This window comes from Lates calcarifer, linkage group LG4 (genome assembly GCF_001640805.2).
Source record: "Lates calcarifer isolate ASB-BC8 linkage group LG4, TLL_Latcal_v3, whole genome shotgun sequence".
In the NCBI taxonomy this organism is placed as follows: Eukaryota; Metazoa; Chordata; class Actinopteri; family Centropomidae; genus Lates; species Lates calcarifer.
In genome coordinates, this window is record NC_066836.1 from 5,658,821 (window position 1) to 5,681,723 (window position 22,903).

The 22,903-nt window shown below is 39.6% G+C and overlaps 1 protein-coding gene and 1 long non-coding RNA gene across 2 annotated transcripts in view; one reads left to right on the plus strand and one right to left on the minus strand.

The window, feature by feature from the left end:
- Positions 1-22,883, minus strand: part of LOC108884268 (uncharacterized) — a 61,473-nt gene extending 38,590 nt beyond the window's left edge. The window contains exon 1 of the long non-coding RNA XR_001961018.2: positions 22,428-22,883. This is a non-coding gene — a long non-coding RNA (uncharacterized LOC108884268). The remainder of the gene's footprint in view (positions 1-22,427) is intronic.
- ak5 (adenylate kinase 5) overlaps positions 1-22,903 on the plus strand; it is a 69,163-nt gene that overhangs the window by 43,529 nt on the left and 2,731 nt on the right. Inside the window, exons 9-11 of the mRNA XM_018678079.2 lie at positions 5,443-5,488; positions 7,488-7,532; positions 16,667-16,830. Coding sequence (XP_018533595.1) covers positions 5,443-5,488; positions 7,488-7,532; positions 16,667-16,830 — 255 coding nt within the window. The remainder of the gene's footprint in view (positions 1-5,442; positions 5,489-7,487; positions 7,533-16,666; positions 16,831-22,903) is intronic.

The window sequence follows — 22,903 nt, forward strand, 5'->3', positions numbered from 1 at the left end:
CCACGTCCATCTCTCTTTCAACGTTGGCAACTCTGTTGACGAGATCACAGCGTGCCTCCTTCAGCTGGGCTTTCAGCAAAGAGAAGGTCTGTTGCTTGGACTGCGCTTCAACCAGCTGATGCTTGAGAGCAGCATTTTCTTTAAGGACCGCTGTTAACCTGTCCTCCTGGGCTACGGACTGAACCACTTCTGTTTGTAGGTTGTCCCCCATACTTGCTCTTGACTTCGGCTCTGGTCTTTGTGGCTCTGGTGAAATGTGTCCGTTGTGGGAGTGAAAAAATTGACTGAACAACCCGTGTTCTGCTGATGTCACAGAGCTTCTTACATTAGAACATTCTCTTCAGAATGTTCCAATGTATGTGTCATATTCTTTGATCTGTCAGATTCCAAATCTGCACAACCATACAGGTCATTTGTCCCTACCAGACTTGCATCACCATGGTTACAATAATAAACAAGCTAGCTGAACCGATAGTGTTAACATCAAAATCACGTTGATACCGTGTCACCTGACTAAATGGTTGTCATATGCTGCTGCATACAACCTATGGGATCATTTTTTACAAGAGGACAGTCTCTGGATGGATTCCCATGAAATTTGCTACACACATTCATAAATAAATTGTGCTGTAGTAACTTTTTCTTTTACCAGCATCATCAGGTCATAATTTTAATTTGTAAAATAACTAAGTGGGGGATATTGTCCCTGTCGGATATACCTGATACCTCCAACTCAGAGTAAAGTCGGTTTAGACAATATGACATGAACACAACATAAAAGCTAAATGAACAAATAACACACTTAACTAAGATAGTAGACAGTGAGGTGTTAGAATGTTAGCATTTAGCTCAAACCACTGCAACCTCACAGAGCTGCCACCCCAGTTAATTTGCAGGATGATTATGGTTATTTTATCTACAGTGTTCTGTTGAATTATAAATTATTCATATACTCAAAAAAATAATCCATATTGCAAGAGACTCCCAAGCACAAGTCTAAGAGGATCTAAGAAAACCAAAGTTTAATTTCATGGTGTTAAATTAGCATTACGGCATCACAGAGCTGCTAACATGGACTGAGACTTTAGGTGTTGCTTTGGGATGTTTGCGTAGGAGTGTGTTTATGACATGTACATGTGTTGCTGTGTGTATCACATACTGTCGCTAATCACCAATATACAATATCAACTTCCCAGGAATTAAGAAAAACAGCCTTATTTCTGTGTGTGTGTGTTTACATATCTTGTCTCCATCACGTGTAAGCAATGCATACCAGTCGTGTTTCTCTCTCTCACTGTCCCTGCGTCATCAGACCAGTTGGTGTAGCCACATGCCAAGGCTCTTCGTTGGCACCCCGTACTCCCCCACACTGACTGTATTTATTTAACACTGACAGAGCTCTGCTCCACTTTATTCTGCTTCTTCTACTGCTCTCCTACTGTATATGAGTGCAGCTCTGCAAACAGTGCAACAGCCACATGTATAAATCACAGCCATCAGGAGTCTTTATCAGAGCATCCATCCATCCATCCAGAGCTTCCATTTTTCTTTTCTTCAAGCTGTTTTCTTGACAGTTAGCCATATCTCAATACACCTCTCCATGAAATTCAAAAACAAGTCAGTGTGTCACTGGTTGAGCACTGTGTGCGAACAAGAAGGGCAATATCAACACTGAGACTACTGACGATTAGTATACAGTATATCCTAAATATAAAAGGATTTATCATATACTACATTGTGTTACTGAATGTTTGTTATATCTTTTAACTTCCTTGTTCATTTAGTTTGTTAGTATTTGCTCATTAGCAATAAACAGAAAGTACAATAAGAATGTCGTGGCTTTTGCAGATATTTGGGCATACATGAAAGTATCTGATGCTGTGAAACTTTGACCAGAGGATGGCACTAGATTTAAAAGCCAGGTGTAACTCAGTATTTGGGTATACACACTAGTATTCATTGTGCCACCTAAAAATGTCATCTCCCCTTCACCTTTTTCACCCACACAGCTCCACATCAGCACAATCCCACCTCCATGTTTCAAGGTCGGCAGTCACTATGCAGTCACTGTGGTGGTCCTGGCCAGGTCCACACTAAACATGCTGGACTCCATCTGATCCACAGGCATTTATTTTGGTTATTTTGGCTGTCTGTATTCATCAGGCATCTGTTCATGTTCTTTGGTGAAGTTTAATCTTGCAGTTTTGTGAGAAATGTTTTTTTTCTTGGTCACTATCCATAGAGGCTGACTTCTTGAAATGTCCGTCACACTGTCTGACCTGTTACTGAAATGCCAAAAATTATCCTTGTGCCAAGTCGGAAACCCTTAACCCAATCCAAGGCTGAATAAATAGCAAACCGTGCGTGGAGTCATTTTTCCAGGGATGCCACAATAAGGCCACTGCGCCTTCTGTTAATGGTACATTGAGGTTGTGCTTTAGGACCTTCAACTTAGAAAGAATACCGTTATTATAAGATGAACATTTTTGTGATATTGCACAGGAATGTTCTCAATTTTGTTGTATCCTCCATCTCCTTTTCTTGATACTGTTTTTGCCAGGGTACCTGATATAATATTGTGATGTATATATAGTACTTTGTGGCTTTATGAAATAGAAAACCAATTCAGTTAAATTACTTGGTATATGAATAGGAGAAGAGCAACGAGTATTATTATCCATGCTGAGCAAGCAGACAGTCATCTCACACCATATTTATGTGCACATTAGATGTTTTCTGTGAAGTTGGATGCTCAGTTTTCACACATTCAGTTGCTTTTTTGGGTGGAAGTGAAATGAAACATGGAGGTGTTGAAGCGTATAATGTATTGTTTGGGCTCTTCTCTGATAGCTGTGTGTGCCCGAGACCAGCCAGTAGAGATAATACATACCTAGTCAAAATTGTTGCACAATTTGAATAGTTTCTACTCCTGACAATCCTCATAATGTTGTAAATTGTGCTGGTAATGCAGCTGTGTAATAGTTTGTGCTATGAAAAAAAAATGAAACTGAAAAACTCAACAAAACCTCCTCTGTACTCTTGACATTCCCTCTCTACCCTCACAAACTGATGCTTACATGACTGATCAGTTTCCACGTCATTTAAAAGATCCATTAACATTTTCATTTTGAACTCTCTCTGCCTCGTCATTATTTTAATAGAAATGAGACAGCACTTAACTACAGAGTCCAGGGGGGGAAATTTGATAAATTGTTTGCTCAAATTATCAATCAAATTACAAATCACTCAGTCAAATTGTTAAATCATCCATTCAATGAAATACTTTAGTTCTCTTTATTTAGTCACTCATATCCTCAGGGAGCACGTTATAGCTACATGAAAACTAGATGGCCAATTAATAAATCTGAGGACACATTAGCAAGTTAAGAGCACAAATTATTAATTCCAGGGAATATGTTCAAGCTGCACTAATTAATATTTTTATATCAAAGCAATGCTATGTAACTTTTGCTGCAGCAATAGCCACAAGAGGTAAATACAGAACATCTGTGCTTTATATTCTGCTGGGCTCTGTGTCCAAGCTGTAAACTTTACAACTCGAGTTTCGTCTTAAAATGACCAAACCACAAAACGAAATGTGATAGAAGTAGAGAGTAGTAGAAGTAGAGCATGTCAGGTGAGTTCTGCCTGCCTCCTGAGAGCTGCATGCCCATCATGTGAGCAGCTAAAGCGGAAAATACCGGTGTTATGCCGAGTTAAAACTAGCTGACAACACTGTCAGCAGCCCGGCAGGAGAGACACTCCATAGTGTGGTAGAATTTCATAGGAACTAATACTCAAAACTGACCTGGGTACAGCCCCCAACCTTTCACATTACACATGAATGATGAATATTAATTATAGCGGCTTTAAATAATCTAAGGGATCAAATCTCAATTCAGGGAACATTTTATCTCCCTAAAGGGACCTTATCTCTGTCATGGCTCTGAATATTATCCTCCACTGTACACACACATACTTCACAAAGATCAGCAGTGATCCCAGTGCGATAATTAATTTTGTACTTTTATACTTTTTAATATCAGCCATTTGGGATTTACATGTTTGCCAGTTTCTGCTGTGACCAGACTGTTAAATCATAAAAATTAATGATTTTTTAATGCGACAACTCAAGTCATTAGCAGGTCATTTGTGCCAGAATGCTGCAGATGGCCAAAGCTGAAGAGAATAACCATGGAAACCTGAACCAATGAGACATGGGAGATTATTTTTAGACACAGTCTCAAATATCTGAAATAATTGACATGCGCTTGAATCCAATGAATAAGACTGACCCTTGAAACAAATTTGACTAATTGGAAATCATCACTCAGTCAATTTTTCTGCCCCAGTTTGACTCTGACATGTGTTTGTAACTCTATAATCACGATTCAGTGAGTGAGGCTGCAGAGAGTTTCAGTCCTCCTCCAGGCTCAGACCATGTGTTTGCTCCAGGGAGACTGAGGCTTTACTCAGCACTCAATCCTGTTCCCTCTCTGTAAAATACTCTTTCATCTTCTCTGCCTGGTCCCTGCGCCTTTCCTGTGCTCTTTCACCAAATACTGAAGACTCTCTCTTTTTTGTGTATCTCTAGTTCCTGTTTCCTTTGTCTCATTTTCACAATATTACATACAAAAATATGCAGACAAACCATGCTTTTGGTCTTAATGCTACAGGATACAATTACAGGCCCTGTCCTGTTTCAACATGACAATACCCCCATGCACACAGCCAGGGTCTGGTTTCACAAAAATATTTTAGACTAATTTGTACATGGATGGATGGATTAGCAATCAGCCAGAGCCTCCTTAACAAGTGACTAAAGATTTCTTGTTTGAAAGTCACAGAGTTGAGATAAAAAGACAGAGAATGTCCAATAAGAGATGCAAAACGACCACAAAGAGATGTAAAATGACTGTAAAAAGACACAAAATGACCACAACCTCATGCAAAATGACCTTAAATAGACCCACCATTACTATAGAGATTCAAAATGACCAATAAGAGATGCAATACAACCACAAAGACACACAAAATGGCCTTAAAAATGTCCAGAATGATCTCAGAGAGACACAAAACAATCACAAAAAGATGCAAAATGACCACAAAGAGCAGTCTTCCAACATTAGTGCTCAGCCTCTCTGTTATTGATTAGGGTTTTGTGTAATTTTTCAAGCAAAAATGTCAAATATTTTCTGATTGCAGTTTTTCAAATGCAACTTGTTGCTGAATATACACAAGCATTTAGAGGTTGTAACTTTGCGGTCTGGGAAATTGCCTTTTCTTCTCTATTTTTTGACAATCTATAAATTACACAATTAATTGACTAATTGAGAAGATTGCTTGGTCATCAAAATAATCATTATTTTTAGCCCACTCTAATGAAAATGAAGGCAAACGTTACTTAAGTATGCTCATGTGAACCTCTCATTGTTTTTCCAGGTTGAAGAGGAGGAAGAACTTGGGTACGCTGAAGGAGCTGCAGAAAGTGAGTTGATGAAATAATAGATTTTGATTGGCTCTCTGTGTAAACGGTCAAAAGACGAGCAAACACACCCTCCCTCCCCGTCTGTCTCCTCTCTAACACACAGGTTACAATACAACACCACGTCTTATCAGCAAAGCCTTTATTAGCAGTTACACATTTACCCCCTTTCTGCCTTCTCTCATAAACTAGAAGCACACTCCATTCAGCATTTCACACACACACAGAGTTTCATCTCAGTAAATGCCACATGTCATGTTACTGTTATTCACCAGATGCCTGAATGAGCCTCTCCCTGCTGCTTCTGTGTGTGTGTGTGTGTGTGTGTGTGTGTGTTTTCATCAGCATCGCTCTGCATCAACAGTATTGATTGTGTAATGGAAGGGGAGGAGGACTCGTCTGTAGATTCAATGTCATCAGTTAGACCTGACGTTTATCTCGTCAGGCTACAGCAGCAGCAGAGGACAGGGAGGAGGAGGAAGAGGAGGAGGAGTATGGCCATCTGATTAAAGGAGGACAAACCCCGCATTTAGTCGACATGTTGCCCAGTGAATTTATAACATGAGATACTTTTTATTTACGGAGAAAAACCGCTCGCTCTCCTCACTGGTCCAGGTTAAACTCTGATGTGGGGTGTGGTCACTGATGATGTAGTTTCATTGGCATCCACTTATTCATGATTTGTTTAATTTCTGTGTAGAGCTGCAAGTAATGATTATTGTCATAACAATTAATCTACTGATTTTGTTTTTGATGAATCAATTAAACATTAGTCTATTAAACCAATGTCAAAAGATACCGAGATATCCAGTTGATTGTGACATAAAGCAGAGAAAAACAATACATTCTCTCATCTGAGAGGCTGGAACTGGAGAACTATCAAAATAGTTGCTGTCTATCGACTAATCTATTAAATCTAAGAATTGTTCCAGCCTTACTTCTGTATAAAAAAGTCTATTACTTTTAGAAAAGCTGTAAAATCACTGTGAAGCTTGGCACTGATAAAGTGGCTCGAGCCTTTGCCTCTTTGCTGTCTCTGGACCAAATGAATAACTAAATATGTGTAATTATTGTTATATTAGTGGTATAATTGTTGCTATAGCTGCTTCAAATTGTGAGAATGTTTCTGTTCATGCTTGCGGTCAACTTGCTGTCTTCATAAGGCTAATTTAATTACATACTTAATGATGACAATTGCAGTTGCTAAAATGATACTTTGAGTATAAAGAAAGCTGTTCAGAGAGGGTGCCCTGTTTATGCAAACTGAGTCTCTGCCTCTTCTAAAGAATCGGCCACCACTGCTGGAAAGACACAACTTCCAGTGATTTTTTTCTGGAAATTCCCTGTTCGATCGAGTGTTTACTGCAGGAAATGTCATCTAAATGTAAATTAGAGGGAAAAAATTGACAGTGATTGCTTCAACCTTTTGCGTTAACACCAGGTAAAGCAATGTAAGCTACAGCTACAAGTTAGCATGCAGGATAAGTGGCGGGAATTATGGCTCTTTGAAGGGAGTTAGATCACCTTCTGAGAGTCGTTCAAAGGTTGTGATCGGCCAGTGAGCAGTCAGTCAGTCAGACTAAATCTAAAACGTTCATCCAGTATCAGACAGGTTCTGCTCCATTTTATAGGTGAAGAGGTGAATTAACCTGCACCTCGTTCTTAATTTACTTGATTAAATATGACTTCTGTTTGTTTATATGCTTGTCTCCACCAAGGCCAAACAATACTACAATACTCTGTCTAGCTCTTGTAATAGAAATAAAATTCCTGGATCTGCCCCTTTAACCTGGATCAAAATTCACTTGGTTCCTCTTTGACCCAAACCGCATCCCTCCAATATGTTTGAATCGGTTCTGTGCTTCTTACGTAATGTTGATGACAAATAAATAAACCAATAAGTGTGTGTGTGTGTGTGTGTGTGTGTGTGTGTGTGTGTTCATGTGCGTTATGCTGTGTGTGTACACTGTGTGTTTAACTCTGATCTTCTTTCCTTTGACAGGTTATAGTACAGAACAGAGGAAACCAAAGGTCATCTTCATGATGGGTACGTACATGGAGCTCAAACACACGCACACAGAGAGAACAATGAGCAGCTGCTGACTGCTCGGCTGGCTGTTAAAAGTTCAACTAGCCTCATTCACACACACACACACACACCATGCTGCTGCAGAGAGACAAAATCGTAGCGGTCAGTTCATCAACCGCTCTGACATTTTTCTGCAAAAACTCAGTCTCTGATGAAAAAGCTGCGTCGCCGGAGGGGAAATCGACAGATGTCTGTTCTTAGAGGGTCTCAGTGATTTCAGTCGACAGAGGGGGAAAGTTAACAAAGTCATTTAAAAAGTTTCTTCGCTTTGAGTTGAGTTAGAGTTTGGCTTGTTTCAACACTGTTCATCAGCATTATATGAAGAGAATAAAAGTAATGGAGGATTGTTTCACGACAAGTCCTTATTAAAAACTTCACTAAAAATCTATCAAAATAAGAGTTAAAAACAGCATTCTAGCTGAGTGTAAAGCTGGCATTAATAGCTCCTTTTTATTTATTTATCATGCTCTACTTCCTACTCACAGCTGTATTTATATATACTGTTATTTTCTAGATGATATGTTTTGAGATAATTACTATCACCTTTGTCAGGTGTGATGGTTGGAACCACAAATGCTGGGATCAAAATCTGGTCTATTTGTATAAATTCGGTGTGCAGGTGTTACTTTTTCATGTACTGTTTCCTGTAGCTTCGTACCTTTTCGTGTGATTTGCATATAATTACACTCCCTTGTCAGTTTTCCTTCTCTGAGAAAAGTGCTGTAAATCTCTTCTCTTAACAGCTAAAGTAAAATCACTGAGCTGAAACACAGCTGTCAATTGATTTAACAACTTAATAACTGAAGTTTAGTCAGTCAATCAGTTATTTGAACCAGTAATAATTCTGTTAATTCACCTATTATTTGAGTTATTTTTTAAGCAAAAACAGAAGCTTCTCAAATGTGAGAATCTGCTTCTTTTACATGATTGTTAACTGAATATCTTTGGGTTTTGGACTTTTGATCAGACAGTGAGTCACTTAACTGATTAACTGATGAAAAGAAAATTAATGTAAATATATTATTTCATCAATTTTCACACAAAAATGGCAAATATTTGCTAGTTCTAGCTTCTTAAATGTGCTCATTTGCTGTCTTTCTTTGTCACATATCATGGTAAATTGAATACCTTTGGATTTTGAAGACGTCACTCTGGGGCTCTGAGGAGTCATGATTGGCATTTGTTCACTATCTGACATTTCGTAGACAGCATTTACAGAAGAATAACAAGTAATAAAACAAATCAGCTGTTAATGGAAGTAGGAAGTAATCATAGTTGATGTTGAGATATAAGACTTGTGTGTCTTAGATATTAAATGTACAAATCTTGACCAGCAACGTTAGCATAACTGCAAATATCTGATGGATATATAATTAAAAATACTGAATTTTTCATTAGAAAAGCAGCAGCATGAAAGTAAAAGTTTAACAAAAATGAAATATTCAAACACCGGTGCCTTCAAATTGTGCTCAGGTGCAGCAGATGAGTAAAATTACCTCCCACCTCTGGAGGCAGACAGTGGTGTATTTTTGCCATCAATTAGTATGCTGTGACAGTACAGTGTGAGGCAGTGTAGCTCTGTCTGCTAATTGAAGACAGGACAGAGAGATGAAGGTTAATGAGAGATCTGGGACACACAAAGTCTCCATTAACCACCGCTCACTTTTCTATCATGGAAAAACACTAAAGATACAGTTATCAAAAGGTTATTTAATCAGTGTATATCGTGCGTTAGTGTGTCTTCCCTTACACATCCCTAAGGATTATGGACCAGTTATGCGTATTAGTGTTAAAATCCCTGTCTTTGCAAAGTAACGTAACAAATCCCCACTGATCTGTATTAGCACCAGTTTGTCTGATTATTTGAGAAGCAGACGTGGAGAGAGACCAGGAGCTTTTTCCCCTCAGCAGGAGCGGATAATTGGAGGGAAATGCCAACTGCATATATAACAACTGTCCCCTAGACTCAGATCTGTCTCCTGAGCAGATTTCATACCGTATAACGAGAGGTTGGCCATTCAGGCTAACACATTCATGATTTTATTCTGTTTACACCAACTTGTGATTACAGCACCATCCGTGAGCTGCAACAGAAAGTTGGATTTATCTACGCCTGAAGACTTTTTTAGACTTTCACATCTCATCTGATTATTCTGAGCCGATAAGACCTGAACAAAGCTTCAGTTTCTCCTGCTGTGGCTACCTGCTTTAACTTTGGACTGTCACAGTTGTACTGAGCTGTTATCTTCATGCTTGTTCATACTGTAGCTTTTAGCTCCAACTATCACCATCCTACTCAGATCTCTCTCAAAACTTTCACCACCCACTGTTCTGCCTGCAGGTTGCTTGTAGCACTATGCCGAACAATCCACAGACTGATAGCACTATAAAAAGTTTGGCTATGGGGAGGAATGAACACAAGTCTCTCCAACCAATATATATATATATGAACTGTCTGTTCTCCGACAAGCACAGATAATATTTTTGGTACCCTAAAGTAAACTCATTTGTGCCTGCGTTAATTAAAGAGACTGTCTTCCTGTGAAAAATGACCATATTACGTCTTGTTGTTAAGTGACATCTAGTGGCCATAGTAATTATGACTTGGAGTAGCGTCGCTGCTCCTTCGCATCGAAGGGAGCCAGTTGAGGTGGTCCAGGCGTCTGATTAGGATGCCTCCTGGGTGCCTTCCTTTGGAGGTTTTCCAGGCACGTTCAACTGGAAGGAGACCCAGAATTCACTGAAGGGATTATATATCCCATCTGTCCAGGGAACGCCTTGGGATGGAATACACTGCTTAGCCTGATAGCACCGTGATCCAATCCCAGATAAGCGGAAGAGAATCAATGGATGGATGGAATGGATATATAGCAAAAAAGTCAATGCTAGGAAGAGGTTTGGGTGGATCGCTGGGTCAGCCAAAACCAGGGCTTTCAGAAGGGAGACTTGTGTTCGGTTCCCGGTGGACCCTAAAGTTATTGTTGTTTCTTTCACAAGTTATTTTAGCTAAGGAAAAGTCAAATCTTCATATTGAACATCCAATTCAACTGACAAAATCCTGAGTCAGGAAGGCGCTTTAGATTGTGCAGACATTTTATCTATTCTTTATTTAAAAATATTGACTACTAAAGCTTTGTGTCCCTGACTTAAAAGCAGCCTGGCAATTCACTTTGTGTCCACAGTCTTCACAAGGGTATAGGGATCAAAAGAAGTCCGTTTGTGTTCATTTAAGAAGAGCATCCTCCGTGTTAATGAACTAATTTGCATCAGTTTTTTGGACACATCACTTCCACTAAATGACATAGGAAAACTGGACATAATGATTTATGAAAATTGTAAAATGGTGTCAGAAATGTTGGAGCACACACATTTACAGCTGCATTAATCCAAGCATCCTCCCAGTCATAATGTTTATGAACCCATTAACTGAAGGTCTGAAGTTATTTGTGTGAACATGGAGATGTACCTGCCTCTATAACCAGCATTCAAATACAGAACCATCTTGCTGTGACGCAAAATCAAAATCCCTAAATATTTTCTCTATATCAGGCCATGAGCAACCTTTGTTGTCAGTTCAAAACTTTTTAAAGCAACATTATGTAACTAGTTTACCTTAAAATATCAGCCTCAGAATCATTTTGATGATACACTGACTTGTAATAAGGAGAATGGAGTCTCTGTCATTCCCAGGTACAATCTCCCTCTAACTGAGTGATAGTCAGTAACTTACACTGGCAGAACCAGGCCCAGTAAGTTCAAGAGTAATGCTGAATTGTAGATCAGATAAAAAAAGACTTAGAAGTCTTTAAAAACAAGCGTTCATCTCCAATATTCAGCAAGGAAATATCAGGAATTTTAGACAGAGTTTGGTTTATTTGTTACAGTCAGTTGGAGCTCCACAGCTGTAACCAGTGATTCAATTAAAATATGCCCTGACTATAAAACCTGCGGGAAAAGTTGAAGCAGTGTTCTGTAGCGGTGCTTCAGAAAACGGTGGCAGTAATGCCGGAGGGAAATGCTAATATGAGGTTTCACTGGTGTCTGCGCTTTTAGTTTTTTTTCCCTCTCCTTCATGTTCTCATCCCACTGTTTCTCTCTCGCTCCAATCTTCCTCTTTTCTATATCCCTCCTCTCTGCAGAAAATTACCATTTTTAGCCCGGTAATCAGACTTTAATTTAAATGGTGAAAAGCCTGCTGTTGTTGAGAGAGAGGTTGATTTGAAATGATGCAATGGCAGTTTTTGCAGTTTGGTGACATTCGGTGGAAAACAGTTGTGGTGTTAAAAGATGCCATTAACAAGCAAAACCCACCATATTCCAGCCAGGGTATATAACATAGCATAAGGTACAAAGCAAAGGATACACTGGACCATCCTTGGCAAAAGGAAAGGAGATAATGCCATCCCACAATTCCTTGTGGAAGCAACATTTAAAGCAACCCACATCAATAAAATCTGTTGTTGCATAATTACATAGCCTAGTGTAAATGCAGTTGGATTCTCTTATGAATTTTCCTTCATGTCTTTTCTTTTCATGACCTTTTCCGCCAAGTGTTTCGAATAGGACACAATTTTTTGGACTTTTTGACTTCAGGTCTGCAGAAAATCACTGGCTCCAGGTGGCCATCTTACTACAGACTACATTAGGTCTGTCACTTTTTGAAAATCAAGATTGAACAAATTCAAAATGACCCACAATTCGTTTGAATTAATTCAGCACGTCATTACTTTCATAGCTTTATTAACTTGCTGCTCATCTGTGCTTCTTCCACTGCCTCAGTGGGATGGTAAGCTGGCAGCCGAGTCCGCAAATTTGTTGTCGTTGAAGAGTAAGGCAATTGCCTTTTCCAAGTCGACAGCCTTATCTTTATTCGTGACTTTGCAATCCATGGTGTAGAGACACTTCCATATGCTGCTGCTCAGATGTTTTGGTCTTGCGATTGTGCACTCAGGACGGCTCTGCTCACTATTGTCTTCCATTTTCGTAACAACACTACATTATCATTAGCTAAGTTTATTGGTCAATAGGGCATGAAATAGGTCAAGCTGATAGAGCGCCCTCTGTTGGATCTCAAAGCAAACTTCCTCAAATGGTCTGATGCGCTGATAGAGACTGCAAACTGGTCATTACAGCTCAAAAATGTTCGAATTCAGAATAAAAAGTGGCAGCCCTGGTCTATGTTCACTACGGAAAATTAACTTACTGTGACCTTAGTGAACAACATTTATTAACAGTGAGGAAGAAAAGTCTTTTCAGAGCAGATTTAATCCAGCACTCAGTCACTACAGCCTCTCACTCCTCTGGCATTTACAAGAACATTTTTGCACTTTTGCTTTTGGGTCTTGATTTGCTTCCTGTACACTAAGAGAATTTCCTCACAGTGATCATCACCAACATCGGAAACTGATGTGGATAACTGAGATGTCTCAATTAGCGGAGGCAAGAAGCTCGTCTCCACCGCATCGCATTTGTCATTTAGATTGATTTTATTTTTTACAGAAAAGTATCACCTGCTGAAATTTCCAGGAAAATTTAATCATGTGGTGGGGCTGCATACACAAATTAAATTACTGGAGAGTATCTCTCTCCCCCTCCCCACTATATGGTACTTTGCCCTCTTTGTCTTGTTGCATGTGTTTCATCTTCATCTCTGTCTGCTGCTCCATCTCTTTCTAATATATTCCATCTGTCACTTTTGCTCTAATCGAGGACAGCGCTGTGACAGAGCTGTTCACACATGGTGGGATGGTTCGGGCTTCTCAACCTACCTGAGTGTTGGTAGAGAAACTAGACAGTGCTCAGCAAAGTGCAAACATCAACAGACGCTCAGAAATGTTTTCTGATTTGCAAGGGTGCAGCTCTGACTTCTCTCTTTGTAGTCAGGTTTCTATTCAGTTTTTGATTTTTATGCCAAAAAAGTACGTAAATGTAGAGCTCTTTGGCAGCAAATTTACAATTCCCAGATGGCAGATCATAGCAGTTACGTTATAATCATCTTTTTATGGCATTTTCAATTTGTGCACTTAAAAAATATCCTGAGTAGAAATTCAAAAACAGGTTTTTACACTTGGCTGAAGTGGAGAAATTGGTATCAATAAAAGCAGAATGGGACAAAAAACAATGCAAATAGAAATTAAGTGCGTGACGTGCGTCATCCTCAATGACACCAGCTGTTTACCTTGGCGAACTCTAATATTCAGATAATAGCAGTGGATGAAAACATGCATTCCTGTGTATTTTCTTTTCTTTTCTCATGCAACAGTGCACCCCAAAAACTCCTGCCAAATAATATTAAATTATGGAAATGTTTATGGAAATTTTCACACAACCCACTGAGAAAAAAAACTAAAACAGAAAGTAAGAGAAAGTTTTATTAAGTCTAGTCTCATTTTGTGACATATATAAAGAAAGAAACATAAGAGAATGAATATATTCCAATTCTCTTGTACTATACCGTGTGTTTCTTTGTTTGGTTTTCTTTGTCCTTTTCAGATTTTCCTTAGATTAAGTACTACCTGTGCCTAAATTAGTTTCATTTTCCTACCTATTTTTCATTGGCTTGACAGTAATACAGTATGTATTAATTGTATTATATTTTTTCCATCTGTAAAACCTAATGGAGAAAAAACAAAACAGAAAGTAAGAGCACAAACCAGGAGAGTTTTAGTGGAATAAATAACAGCACAGAATCCCTGCAGACATACTTCACCCTTTCTAAATGTATGACTCTCAAAGCCAGGTAATCTAAATTTCAGATGGTCTCAGAAAAATATCTTCACCCACAGAGCTGGTTTCTGCAGCAGGTTTGAGTTCCAGCCGACTAACTAGAGGAGTTACTAACAAGCTTCTCAGGGTTTCTGCTTCAGCCCTGGTGGGTCATTATTTTACTTCCTGGCAGAGGTGTTAAGCACCAGAGGGATACTTTCAGTGGGGGGGGACTGTGTGGTGGATTTTGAGGCTGCTGAAATAAATTCAGTCAGTGCTGAATGTACAATGAATGAATCCATAACCCCCACCACCACTCCTCAATTTCTCATGGACCTTTTCTGACTTCACGGTGGTTCCTGAGCGAACCGGGCCCCGGCTCATATCTAGCCTGTGTGTTCTCTGAGGAAATGGTGATGAGGACGTTTGTTTTTGAAGGCAGGCGGAGGGCAGCGACACTCAGGCGCTCGAGCAGAATACTGATGAATATGAAGCACATCCTGAGCTTTATTACTGGGCTCAAGGCTGGTAATGATAAATCACCACTTCCCGCCAAGGCTGCACACGGCTTCATGGCCAAATAACGTGGTTAACCCGCGATAAGACACCTGCAGACCTCACAGCGCAGCAGTCGAACAGATACACTGGAATGTCTTCTGTTCTTCTGCTAAAACATAATCACTAAATGGTAAAAGTGTGTGTTAAACTTCTTGCTTTGTTTGTGTTCTTGCATCTGCTTGCTTTTTGTTTTGAGTTTTGGACCTACAAAGAGTGGACATCGTGTCCTAGGGGCTGTTTGAGGATTAAGACATTGTTTTAGAGTTAAGTTAGTGTACATTTTAAGGCTGCAACTAATTGTTATTTTATTATCAATTAGTCTACCAATTACGGAAAGGTTTGTCATTTTTGCTTTAAAAGAAAATGACAGAGGTTATGTTTTCATCTGGGTACGATGTTTGTTTGTCAGCAGGATTATGCGAAAGGCCCTGAACCAATGCGCACCAAACATGGTGGAGGGATGAGGTATGGGTCGGGGGAAGAAGCCTTTAAATTTTGGTGTAGATCCAGTGAAAGAGGCTGATCTAAGATCTTTTTTTGTCTTTTTCCTTAACATCGTGAGATACATTTTTCAACATTTTTGACCTTGCGGATGTACACTTTGTTTGATAAAATATTTAATTTGTATTTACTTGATCAACTAATTGTTTAATCATCTAATATTTAAGGTTCTATTTCATTTATTTTTACAGAATAATACGGCAAATGCCATGCCATCAACCCTGTCCACACATTTTTGTGCTCTTTTAGTCTGGAGTTGTTTTTCTCTCTGTTTTGCCTCTTAGTTCCAGTTATGGGAATAAAACCCTGATAAATTCTATTGTTGAGATGATTGAAAATCAGATTGTTTGTTTAATTTTGTTGTGTTCTTGTCAGCGACTTATGACAAAGACAAACAATGACAGTCTGATGACTTTCATTTGAAAGCTGTTTGAATTGGTTCCCTTCATTTGTGATTTATTCTAAGCCTGTGCCAGTAGAAATAATTATATGCTGGACACAAATTTCAAAAACTGAATTAATTAATTTAGTTATTCATTTATTCTTAATGCTACAACATAATACTTCAATACTAGACAGTATTTTATGCATAATGGTGCTTCACTCTTTGTGATGAAGCCAGGTTCATAAAGAAACAGTTTCCCAGTCTGTTGTTGAAGAACTTGACCGGTCTGCACAAAGGCCTGACCTCAACCCCATCCAACACCTCTGAGGTGAGCTGCTGTGCCGACTGTGGGCCAGACTTAATCGCTCAGCATCAGTGCTGGACCTCACCTCATGCACTTGTGGCTGAACGGAAGCAAAACCCTGCAGCCAGGTTTCATGTGGGAAGGCTGTGGAGACTACAGAGAGGGCAGGGCAGGTAGATTCAGATAATCATCTGTGATAACCTGGCTCTCAGCCCTTGGCAATGAATCAGACCTGTGATGTGCACGTACACACACGTACACACACACACACACACACACACGCATATAAGTGTATATATACACACACAGGTCACCTACCCACCTGCTATCTGTTTCTTCTCTTCTATTTTCCCTCTTTAACTCTGGCTCCTCTCCCACACACTTTTTTCCTCATGAAAACCCACATGTAGACAGAGCTTGCTCTCTCTCACTTTCTCACTCACACACACACACACACACCATCTATTTCCTATTGTTTCCCTCCGTCGTGCTCTTCTTTCACCTATCAATTTCCTCCTCCTCATCCTCGCCTCACGTCATGCTTTGTTCCCGTGATTGCTTTTGTCTGCGAGGACAGACTGATCCCTGTTTGTGTCTGTGTGTGTGTGTGTGTGTGTGTGTGCGCGTGCGCACGCTCAGGAGGTCCAGGCTCAGGGAAGGCTCTCCAGTGTGAGCGGATGGAGGACAGGTTTGGCCTGCGTCGCATCACTCTGGGTGATCTGCTCTGCAGCGAGCTGCAGTCTCACAGCGACAGAGGGCGCCACCTGCGGGACGTCCTGGAGAGAGGAGAGCAGCTGCCTGAGGTCAGTGCACCACTGCCAATGTTTATGTGCTACAGTCACTGTGTATAAAGAGCTGAAGTCAACCCAGAACTTGTTTATTACACCTTTTCACTGTCATCAGTCTGCGACAGAATTGTCAAATTCAGGACCAAATTCTCACAGCTGCAGTTTGACACAGTAAACTTAAACAATGTTGTTATCACTCAGTCTAAAGGCGACTTTGATGGTGACCAGCTACCATCAAGATTTCGCTTTCTACAATGGGACGACATTTTACAAATGTTAAATGTTTTAATTTCTAAAAATCTTATATATTTAATAATCTTCAGTTTCAGGTGTCTTTTAGAATTGCAGTCTATTTTTGGTCAGGAGATCTCATGGGATTGTGCATGAATATCAGGCGGCTGCAAGGATATTTCGTGTCATGTTTATGCATTTTAAGCTTTTTGTGTGTCTTTAATGTCATTTTGGTTAGGGGTTAGGGCTGGGGGGTTTTAGGGGTTAGTCAGGCAAGAAATGACACACGAAAAGAAAAAAAAAAAGTACAGTGATAACACATGAAATTACTTTGGGAAACCAGGCTGGTTGGCCCACAGGATATTTTTGTTGAGGTGGAACTGGCAATAAATTGGCAGTAAAGCTACCCCAGCCAAACTGTATCCAGCTGCAATAAATATCCACAGCTACAGCAATCTCCTCCACTATTTTCTGATATCATTTTGCAAGCAGTGGCATATTGCAAGAGAAGACAAAACAGAGATCTGGCTGAACTCAGACCTACAGCACTGTGAGAACATGATGTGCTTCTCGGGGTGTTTTTGAAGGGCTGTAATTCCGTTTCACAAAAACAGGGAATTATGTGATCTTTACACATTTACTGAGCTTAATTCTACATACCCACTGCTCAAAAATGGAAGAAACGTGTGTTTGGAAAAGTGTAGATGTAAAGAAAAACTGGTTTGTTTGCAAGTAATATAAGAACAGGGTGTTAAGTACAAGCAGAGGCTGTAAAATGCTAGTATTGCTGGACAGAAAATTAAAGAATTAAGATGTCACAGAACCACCACCCACACTTTTTGACTGACAGGTGATCTCCGGGGAGAGCTGTGCAAAAACATGAGCACTGAGCAGTAAACCGAGCCAACAAAATAATCATTTAAAAACAACATCATACAAATTATTATTCATTGAAGACAGACAGCAGAAGATGAAGTTTAGTTGGTAAAATGCACAAAGACAGGTCTTTCCATGCTGTCACTGAAAGATAAAATATCTTTTCTCTCGGGCTTAGAAAATATTGATGTACTATATAAAATGTTACCCTGCCAACGGCCTAATGAAATAAATGAAAGAGGATGGACAGAGCTGAAATAGTATACGTTCAGGAGAGATCAAAATGGCTTTCACTAGAGATTGCACTCTTACACACACTGTACCAGAGAGAGCTGGCATTCACTGACACAGTGTGTGAACCCAATAAATTATCCACAACTCCAAACACTCTCAGAGGAAAACATATTTTCGGAGGAAATGTAAACAGTCGACTTTAGCCAGTAGCCAAATGCAACTTCATTCCATCAGACGGCGAAAACAAGTTGTTTTCAGTTTATAGGAGAAAAGCAGCAAACAGCAAAGCTCGTTAAAATTCACTGTAGCTGTGTTAACAAGCTCACAACACTGTGAAAACTGCCACCACTGTCAAAATGACAGCAGTCCTCTTTAAATAAGTTTGACACTTCTCTATAATATTATAGTTTATGTGAGTGAAGTAGATTTTCCACAGAAGACTAAGAGAGCAACCATTCAGACATTTTAAGAAAAGATACTCTGCTTTAAATAATAATTTAAGTCTGATATGTTTTCCTCAACAGTGCTTTGTTAAAAATTCACTACTTCACTGAAAAGTCAATAAAAAATTCATAAGTAATCCAACAAAATCATATATTAATGCAGAGACTGTGTGCACCCAGCTGCACACAGTGAGGGTGAGTGAATTTATTCATTATCATACTCATAAATTTTCACATAAGTCACTCTGAGAGTCAATTATCTCAACAGCTAATGGTTGGATTTCAATTAAAGACACTGCAGACACTCAAAGTCCCAGTGGGATAAATCCTAATGACTGGTACCTGAATTCTCATCTACTGTCACCAAAAGGTCAAGAAACTCAGAACTTCCTCAAAAGCGGTACAGCTGTACTTTGAGATCAGCGCTAACTTAGCTTGGTGATATACTGAGATTAGCGGGGTATAATAAGTATAAAAGGTTTATTTCAGACAAACAATGCATATTAGTGAGTAAGACTGAACATAAACATGATTTTTGATCGTCTACGGGGAAACTCCTTAGGGCACCTTCAAGATTCTGCTCCCTTTATGTTTTGTGTAAACACTATCTTTCAGGTTGTGGGTCAAATACAGCAAGGCATTTGAATACATCACCTAGGTCTGCAGGAAACTATTTTCTGACATGCTGTAGACAAAACGACTAATCGATTAATCCAGAAAACAACCGGCAGATGAATCAACAATTAAAATAACTGTTAGTTGCAACCTTGACTGATTTATAATTTCCCACAGCTCAAGCAGTTTCAAATATCTGAGACTGTAGTGCAAAACCCAAAAGATTTTCCGTTTTGTAGGACAAAACTTCAAATCCTCACATTATCCAGGAAGCAGGAACTACTTTGATCATTCAATTATCAAGTTTTCTGTAGATCGACTCTGCAGTTCTACACCATTTGGGCTAATGCCAACAAATACTGGAGATTAACCGCAGTGCTTAGAAGTGCATAACACGTTTATTGGCCAATAGCACAAAATGTAAAAAAAAAAAAAAAAGTAAAATACAAGACACTGCCACCTCTCATGAGCCATTAAAGAGCAACAAACAACCTGCTGACATCAACACATTTCTGCAACAAGCCTAAGAGAAACTTCATTCTTGAGCCACAAAAGGAAATGACACAACAGGATGCGTGATATATTACTTCTTCACCAGAGGCGCCTGCTGGATTTCTACTCTCTATTTTCTACTATGAAAATGTGAAAACTGTCACAGATCTGTCAATATTTCAGTTCCTTACTCTGCAGCTCAGTTAAATAAAAGTCAGAGATGATTTAATGCGTCTGCCAGGCCACTTTAACAGTGGCTGTTACTCAGAAGAGGAGCAATCTTCAAGTCACAAACCTGCTCCTCTCACCACCAACCGAGCTGGAAACTTTCTAACGCAGTGTCCATTCATGGAGAGTGTGAACAAAATTACACAAAATACAACTTAAAATCTGCTATGAATGCAGCCAGCTCATACTTACTTTACAGCAGCACAAAATTACACCACAGCGGTTCAGTGGATGACCTTCCTCACTTTAGTTTAACCTGAGGCAACGGCTGGGCTGTCCGGTCGTCAGTTAAGGCAGTCGCCTCAGAGAGAAGGAAAAGATGAAACCAGAGCTGAAATCCATCGAGTGGAAAAGTCACTACAGAGCAGCGGTGAGATGAAATATAAAAAGACTCTTTGAGAATATCAGCCTCAAGGATTTTAGGTTTTAAAGTAACATTCAGCTGAAATTCAAGATAAAAATAATAATAACCTTTCCCTGGACATTACACTTTACTCTTAAATTATTCTTAAAATATTAAGAATAACAGATAAGTAAAAATACATTTCTGAATGACTATATGTTTTTCTTTTGGTTGAAGATATTCTTTAAAGCAGCTTTGATTCTTATTTTAACACGAACCATGTGTGATGATATGAAAATAATGTAACAATGTCAAAGGTGTCGTCTCCAGGCCACGGCTGTCGGCAGCACTGAGGCATATTTTTTTATTTTTCTGAATATTTTCAATCTTTTGAGTCTGACGAACTAAATTTCCTTTAACTACTGTATTGGGATGGCAGCACAAATCTCAGAGACAAATATCTACAAACCTAGAAGTAAGTGAGAAACTACATTTTTTGCAATTTGGTTGAACCAACTTTTTAAAAACAGGTGCAATTTTGTCTTTGCTGCTCCTGAAAATGTCACATTTCAGACTTGAAGTTTTGTGAGCAGCACAAACAAGAGACACAACAATAGAAAACACTAACTCTAGAAAGAGAGACGTTCAGGCTGTTCATCACGTCAAGATTAAAAAGTGGTGCATGGAACTAAATGCAAGACTTACAAAGACACCCACGCAGAGATTTACTTTAACTTTCTGTCATCTCAGTGGAGAAAACCAGTGGCTTTTCAAGCAAGGCTCAGCTGCCTAAGCTTCTTACAGCACATTAAGGTCATGTCCCATGTGTTCACAAACATAGTCACTGCCAAATGCTTATTTCTATGTGTGTGAGTGAGATACTTATGGAGAGAGAGAGAGGTGATTTAAAGCACGATGAATAATCCCACACTGGGATTACTGAAGTGCACCTCACCAGGTTTACAGCAGAACACAAAAGCTACTGTAATAAAAAAATAACACCCACGTCAGAGGGAAAGCTTTTATCTCAAAGTGAGATAAAATGCTGTCAGACGTGGCTCACAGACGGAAAAGTTGGACTTGGTAAAATGTTACTGTACTGTTGCCTGGCAACACAGCAAGTCCAGTTTCATATTCTCTGTCAACTATAAGTCCTCTGCAGCCCGTCAGCTTCCTGTCCGGCCACATGTGTGCTGTCTGCATGTCTGCACACGTAGAGCTGAGAGGACAGTGACAAAAACACAGTGGTGTGACTTGTATCAATGGAGGCGGTAGTTAGTGGAGAGGTGTTTCTAGACTTGAGTCGACCCTGATTGGTATATATGAGGTGGAAAAAATCATTACAAACACCTCCAACCTTAGGCTGCATTACCTTTAGCTAAGGTGTACCTAATAAACTGCCAACTGAGCGTACTGTCTGGTGAATTGACGCGATTTAAATCCAGCAATCCACCTGCTATGCAGCTGTCAGACACGTCAGCTATGCAGGAAGTTTTTTTTTTGTTGTTGTTGTTTTTTTTTTTTTTAACTTGAACACACTACAGTCCAAGACACTCTTCTTATAAAATGTTATGTAGTGAAGACAAGCAGCAGATAAACATCCATTAGAGACAAGAGCAGCTGAGTGCAGCAGCAGCAGCATAATTATGATATGAATAATAGCATCCTATGGAGAGCAGTTGCATAAACCACCAGAGTTGCTGTGAGTTGAATTATATCCCCAATGCTTTAGCGTAATATAAAGTGTATGGAGGAAATGTGAATATCTCTATCGTGAAAGCAACAAAAGCTTTGAGTTTCTAATGAAGCCAGTACAGAGAAATAATTACATGCAATCACTCATCTTTATGTCCCTATGAAGCATAATATACAACATTATTCTATCCAAGAGGCCACAGTTTACACTGGGGCAGTATGAAACCACCCCACAACGACAACAACACAGAAATTACATTATGCCACAAAGCAAGACAGCCCACAATGCTTATAGTTATCAGTAGCATCATTATACTCATGCTAAACAACTAGAATGCAGGAAATGTAGCAGCATTAGCATAATTAGCACAAACAGCAGAGGCCAGGAACACTTTAGAGAGCAAAAATCCACACAAACACCGGCTGAACACAACAAAGATACAGCAAACACTTACCAGAGTTTGTTGGGGTGAAGCTGCATTTCAGGGTGAAACCTCCTGGACGTGTTTCCGTAGCTCCAAGCTAACGTAGCTTCCGGGTTGAAGTGGTTGAAGCTAATATGGCGTCTCCAACGACAACAGCAACAAAAAAAGCGACGTAAACACAATTATTTCCTTCATAAGGTCCTCGTGAATCAGCTTTATACAACTGTTGGCAGTTCACAGCAATGTTCACAGCGACATTAGCGACATTAGCAGCAGGAAGGTGGAGCCAATGCGCAGTTGGCGCTTCACACCTTTTACATTTAATCAGTCGGCTCATTGTGGAGGGTGCGCTTGGTTTATGTACAGGTGAGTGTCACGTGAGCGGGGTAGTATGTTTTCTTCTTTAACTAGCCTGCTGTGCTCATCAAGTCAGGTCAGTTTTATTTGTAGAGCAAAGGCAGAAACGTCGAGTGAAACCGGACTCAGGGTAGGTGGCCATGTGCCTC